A 6,112-nucleotide genomic window follows, 5' to 3' on the forward strand; every position below is an offset into this window, starting at 1 on the left:
GATCCCCCTGCAGGGCTGGTGGCTCGGGCTGTCTGTGCCGGGAGGGGAAAGCCGGTGCCTGGTGTGGTGAGGACAGGCCACAGCTCCAGAGCTGCTCTGGTGTCACCAGGCTGGCCAAATCCGAAGTCCCTGAGGCCACCAGCCTTGACTGTCCTGCTGGTCCCAGTTTTAAAGCTGCTCCCCAGGGCCCCCTGGCCGCTGTGGACTGGGGTCTCTCCGCACCTGGCCCATTTGTGGCTGCATCCACAGGGGCTCCCGTGGCCTCCCAGAGCCAGCTCGGGGGTCAGATGGTCGCGGGGGCTATGGTCACTGTGGGAAAAGAGGTTCTGGGCGTCTGTGGAGGGAGGGGCGGAGCATGGAGTCTCCAGGACTGTGGCCTCCTTGGTGTGCCGGACGGGCCCTGCCTTGAAGACCGCATCTATTCTTGGGCCGTCATGAAATAGTAGTTTTGCAACAGCTTGAGAAGTGCCTGCAGAGAGGATGAGAAGGCACCTCTAGGAAGGGGGACTTGGGGACCTCACCAGCCTGCAGCCAAGGCTTCTGGGAGGAAGGGGCAGCTGCAGCCCTGAAGGTGAGCGGTGAGGGGAAGCAGGGGCTGGATGCCGAGCAAAAGCAGCTGATCCTGGAGGAGAGAGAGCGCTCAGGACCGGGAAGGCCCTTGAGGAACAAAGGGTGGGGCGGGCACGGAGGGGCACGGCTAAGCTGCTCACAGCCAGGGATCCCTGGTGGTGCCGCTGCCTCCTGGGGCAGGTGTGCTGATGAGCACTCGAGGCTGGGCAGGGGATGGTGGGAGGCATCACAGCCTAGGAGTGTCATTCCCTCAGGGAACCCCCCAAGCCAGGGAGGTGGGTAAGGAAGGCGGGAGCTCGGTCACGGTGATGGGGGTGGCGAGGAGGGCGGGGGCTAGGACCGCAGAGGGCCTGTGGGGCAGCTCCTGTCATTGGAGGAGACCCGTAGGTGTCAGGGGCTGGCAGATCTTGGGAGGTCCGGCCTGTGGCTCCCCCTGGGCAAGAGCAGGAGCAGAGGGCCTGGGGCTTGGCATGTTTTGAGCCAGGAAAAACACTGGTGGCTGCTGCCTTTAAAACATAAATAGGTTTGTTTCTTTAATTCCGTATGTGCGTTTACACTCCTCTTTATTAGTGCATAAATATTAGAAAATCATCTCTCGGACAGAGTGGCTGAGGGCGGGCCCCTCCAGGGCTCTGGCTTCGTCTGCAGGGTGAGGCTGTCCCTCCAGGGCTCGTACACCAGCGTGGAGGTCTCAGCCCTCTTGATGGTGAACTTGTAGGAACGGTTGGGCAGCAGGTTTCGGACGTCAAAGGTGCAGGCAGCCACGGGGATGACGCCACACTGGGCGCACTCCTGCTGCGTCCGCGGGTCCAGCAGCCTGAAGCGCAGCTCATACTGCTCCGACGTGGCCGGCTGGATGGCGACGAACCAGCGCAGCCGGGCCCAGTCCTGGTGGGCCGCCGACTCCTTCCGGTCAAACACGACGGGCATCTTGGTGCCCAGCATGAGCCAGATGTGCGGGATCTTGGCGGCACTGACCTCAGACACCAGGCGGTGCTTGACGTGCAGCCGCCCCGGCACCATCATGGTCAGGAAGCTGTCCATGACGGCCGACACGTCCGCCAGCCGCCGCTCCACCAGCGCCCAGTCGGCCAGGAAGGGCCGAGGGTCTGGCGACTGGAGCAGGGCGTCCAGCTCAGCGCGGCCGTGGTCGAGCTGCTCCAGCAGGTCCCCGAGCAGCAGGAGCTGGATCTTGGTCTGAGCTGTGCCCACCTTCTTCATGCGCTGGAACTTCCGGGGGTCGATGAGCTGGAACACGGCGCTAGGCAGCATCAGCGGGTTCTGGTCGCCCAGGGCCAGGTGCTTGGGCAGGACCTCGATGTAGTAGGAGCACTTACGCAGCAGCTGCATGCGGGCGTGGTGGCGCTTGAGCAGGTGAGGGCTCAGGTCCGAGGTCAGGAACTCACGCAGGGCATTGCGGCGCTCGGTGTAGGTCCCCCACGCCTCTGGCTCCAGCAGCTGTTGGTCATCTGCCTCCTCCGGGTCCAGGAAGGACTGGGGTTTGCCCAGCTTCATCTTGTCCAGGCCCAGGCCTGCCACGTGGGAGCTCATTATCCGGGAGCTGTGGGGAGGGCTGGGTGTCAGCTGCCAGGCAGGCTGGCCTCCCCCAGGCTGTGGCACGTTCGGGGGATGGATTCAGCCCACTGACCCCATGCTGGGCCTCTGTCCTTCCTCGGGGGCACAACTCACTGGGAAGAGGCTGCCTGGAGGGCTGGATGGGCAGGCTACAGATCTGGACACAGTTTATGCTGAGGAGCAAAAACCTCTACTGACAACCAGTGGCCTGCGGGACAGCACAGGGAAGAACTAGGACTGTGGGCTTCTGGCCAGAACGGCCAGGGCAGAAACCCCAGCCCTGACCTGTGGTCTGCAAGGGCCCCAGTTCCTAGCCCTGCTGCTGAAAGGGGTTGCCGGCACCCCTCAGGGCCGTGGAGAGGGGACGGCGTGGTCCTAAGCAGCACGGGACCCCCCTTGGGGACATTCGTGGGCCATCCTCCCGCTCCAGTTCTCCCTGGGGGAGCTGCACGCCTCACTGCAGTTGTAGAGCAGAGACAGGCCTCACCAAAGACTAGGCCAGCTGGCCGCTCAGCATGGGAGGAGGGCGGCCAGGCCTGGGCCCAGAGGAGCAGCCCTCCTCCCACGCTGTGGGCCCTCGCTGTGGACCTGGGACCCTGTCCCTGGCGAGCTCACGGACTCCACAAGCAACACTCCATTTCCCAGATGGAGCCTGAGGCTAAGAAGCTTGGTTCTCGCTCTCATCCAGGGCTTGAGCCCAGTGCTGAGCACCCTCTGTCTGTGGCTGCACCGGCTGAGTGCAGCTGTGGCCCCAGGTTCTGCCGCAGCTCCCTGGAGAGCAAGCCGCACCCCTGGCTGCTGCCCCGGGCACCCAGCAACCCTGGAGATCTCAGGTTGTCACAGCCACTTGGGCCTTGGACGAACTTGGACGAACCGCAAATGAGAGCCAAGCAGTTGCTGAGTTCCCCAAGGCCACGCAGGTACGTGGTGAAGCCATATCTGCCTCACGCCCAAAAGGGCAACCCCTGACCTTCCCAGGGCATTGGGGCGAGAACAGGCCCCTGGGGACAGCAGGGAGTGTGTCTGGGGTGAGGTGCCAGCTGAGAGCAGGACCCTAGGACCCCAGGCCTAAGCCCTGCTCTGGCTGGAGGCTGGGGCGGATTTCACCGCTGGAGGGAAACGGTGCCTCTGTGACGTGTGAGGGATGTTTTCCAGTCTCCAGCAGCTGCTCAGGTGGAAAACCCAGAGGGGCTGGTCGCGAACCCGGGAAGGTGGTTCTGAGCCCGTTGCTGCATCCTACACACCCCTGGTCCCAAGCCCGCTTCCCTGAGACCACCTGAGAGCCCGCACTCTACCCCCTCCACCACACTCCCCTTGGCTCCCCTGGCCGGGCCCACCTCCCCGGCCGCTCTGCCTGCCCCTTACCTTCTCGAGACCCCCAGCCCTCCTCTCCCGGCCCCGCCGCCGCCGCCCCAGGCCCGCGCCCACTTGCCCTGCCTCCGAAGCGGCGCGCGGACTTCCCAGAGCCCAGCCTCCCTCCGCACTCCGCGGGTTGCCCAGGGGCCTTTGTGACTCTGCGGCCCGGGGGCGGGGCGGGGTGGGGACCCAGGACCCCGAGCCGAGTGATCTTCCATCCGCTTCGCTTCCTGGGGAGCCCCAGACTTCTGGGGGCCCGCGTCCCCGACTTGGGGGCCACCGCGGGTGGCTGGTCCAAGAGCCGGGGTCCAAGTGGAGTTCCCGTCTCGGAGCCCTTCCGCGGGCACAGCACTCCCCACGCACCCCCGGCTTCCGGCGGGGCGCAGGAGCCTCGGGTGACTGGGAGGGCGTTCCTGCTCAACCCCCCCAGTCCGAGCGCACTCCTCGGGAATCCCTCGGAGGAATTTGGGAGAGAGGCAGGGACCGGTGAGCTGACGGATGGACCACCCAGTGCCTGGACAGAGAAGAGGGGCGGCTCCGCCCGCCGCTGGCTCCGCCCAGCAATGCCTCGTTCATTACAGATGCCGCCCATTACAGGTTCCTCCCACCACGGGCTCCCCCCACCACGGGCTCCCCCCACCGCAGGCCCCTCAACCACAGGCTCCTCCCACCACGGGCTCCTCCCACCATGGGCTCCCCCCGCAACGGCCCCTCCCATCACAGGCTCCTCCCAGTGCAGGCTCCTCCCACCACAGGCTCCTCCTACCACGGGCTCCCCCATTGCGACGGCCCCTCCCACCACAGGCTCCTGCCACCACAGGCTCCCCCCACCACGGCCCCTCCCACCAAGGCTCCTCCCACTACAGGCCCCTCCCACCACAGGCTCTTCCCAGCACAGGCTCCTCCCAGCACAGGCTCCCCGCATCACGGCCCCGCCCGCCACAGGCTCCTCCCAGTACAGGCTCCCCCCACCACAGGCTCCCCCCACCACAGGCTCCTCCCACTACAGGCTCCTCCCACCACGGGCTCCTCCCACCACGGGCTCCTCCCACCACGGGCTCCTTCCACCTGGAGCCGCCCAAGCTCAGGCCCCAACCTGACTCTGGGTAAATGGGGTCTCCATAGCTCCAGGGAGCCCCGCAGAGGAGCTCTGAGGCCATCTGGTCCCGTCTGTATCCGTTCAGTTGGGCTCAGGGTCTCCGGGATCCCCCGCTTCCCCCACAGCACACCCCAGTTAGCTGGGGGGGCTCCTGGGGTCACAATCTCAGACACCCCAAGGTGCCCCTCCTTCACCTTCAGGAAGATGCTGGAGGAAGACACCCTTTCCATCCTCCTCACCTCCACCTCCACGGAGGTCGGTGCTGGGGCCTCTTCCAGGATAGGCGTCTTTGAGCCCCTACCAGGCTGTTCTGTAACCTGAGCCTCCCCGCTCCTCCCGGTGACCCCACCCTGGAAGAGCTTTCCCTTGGTGCATGGAGGCCCCAGGGGTTAGGCCTGGCAGGAAGTGGGTGGGTGTGGGTGGCTTTTTTTTGCGATAGCGTCTTGCTCTGTCACCCATGCTGCAGTCTCCACCCCCGGGGCTCAAGTGATCCTCCCACCTGGGTCTTTCTGATCCTTCGGGATTACAGGTGTGAGCCCCGCACCCAATCCTGCTGGGTGCTGTTTCTGCCCTGCCCTCCCTGCCTGGGCTGGAACTCAATAAATGCCAGCTATTGTTATTGTTGTTATTTAGGGCTCCAGGAGACAAAGCCAGGTTGTTTGGAGAAGGGGGAGATGTCTTACTCCGAGGGTTGGGAAGCAGTAGGAGTTAGACCCCTTATCCCCAGCCCTGCAGCCCATTGACAGAGAAGCGGGGTGGGGGCAGAGCAGCCTCCCCTTCTCTTTTGGGGCCAGGCAGGTCCTGGGTGTCTCCCCTCTCCTGGGCTCCACCCTACCCCCTTTCTTTCAATTTCTGATTTCTAATCTAATTTTTTAAAGTTAAACTTTTGGCCAGGCTCGGTGGCTCAGGCCCATAATCTCAGCACTTTGAGAAGCCAAGGTGAGAGAATCCCTTGAGGCCAGAAGTTGGAGTCCAGCCTGGGCAACATAGGGAGACCCCTGTCTCTACAAATAATTTGAAAAATTAGCTGGGTGTGGTGGTGTGCACCTGTGGTCTCAGCTACTTGGAAGGCTGAGGCTGGAGGATCACCTGAGCCTGGAAGGATGAGGCTGCAGTGAGCCAAGATGGTGCCACTGCACTCCAGCCTGGGTAACAGGGAGACCCTGTCTCTAAGAAGAATAATAAAGGCTGGGCACAGTGGCTCACGCCTATAATCCCAGCACTTTGGGAGGCCAAGGTGAGCAGATCACCTGACGTCAGGAGTTCGAGACCAGCCTGGCCAACATAGTGAGACCCAGTCTCTACTAACAATACGAAAATTAGCTGGACATGATTGAGACCACAGTGAAACCCCGTCTCTACCAAAAATACAAAAAATTAGCTGGGAGCGGTCGCAGGCGCCTGTAGTCCCAGCTTCTTGGGAGGCTGAGGCAGGAGAATGGCGTGAACCCGGAAGGCAGAGCTTGCAGTGAGCTGAGATCATGCCACTGCACTCCAGCCTGGGCAACAGAG

The 6,112-nt window shown here is 63.6% G+C and overlaps 1 protein-coding gene across 1 annotated transcript; it reads right to left on the bottom strand.

Moving 5' to 3' along the window:
- Window positions 1-1,111: 1,111 nt before the first annotated feature.
- Window positions 1,112-4,049, bottom strand: FNDC11 (fibronectin type III domain containing 11). Its single transcript, XM_030825294.1, has one exon. It carries the CDS (start codon window positions 2,119-2,121, stop codon window positions 1,159-1,161), a length of 963 nt encoding a protein of 320 aa, XP_030681154.1. The 5' UTR covers window positions 2,122-4,049; the 3' UTR covers window positions 1,112-1,158.
- Window positions 4,050-6,112: the final 2,063 nt, after the last annotated feature.

Source organism: Nomascus leucogenys, chromosome 13, assembly GCF_006542625.1.
Source record: "Nomascus leucogenys isolate Asia chromosome 13, Asia_NLE_v1, whole genome shotgun sequence".
NCBI classification, from domain to species: Eukaryota; Metazoa; Chordata; class Mammalia; order Primates; family Hylobatidae; genus Nomascus; species Nomascus leucogenys.

Coding starts and splice junctions, on each gene's coding strand:
- FNDC11 (XM_030825294.1), bottom strand. CDS start 2,121: ATGAGCTCCCACGTGGCAGGCCTGGGCCTGGACAAGATGAAGCTGGGC.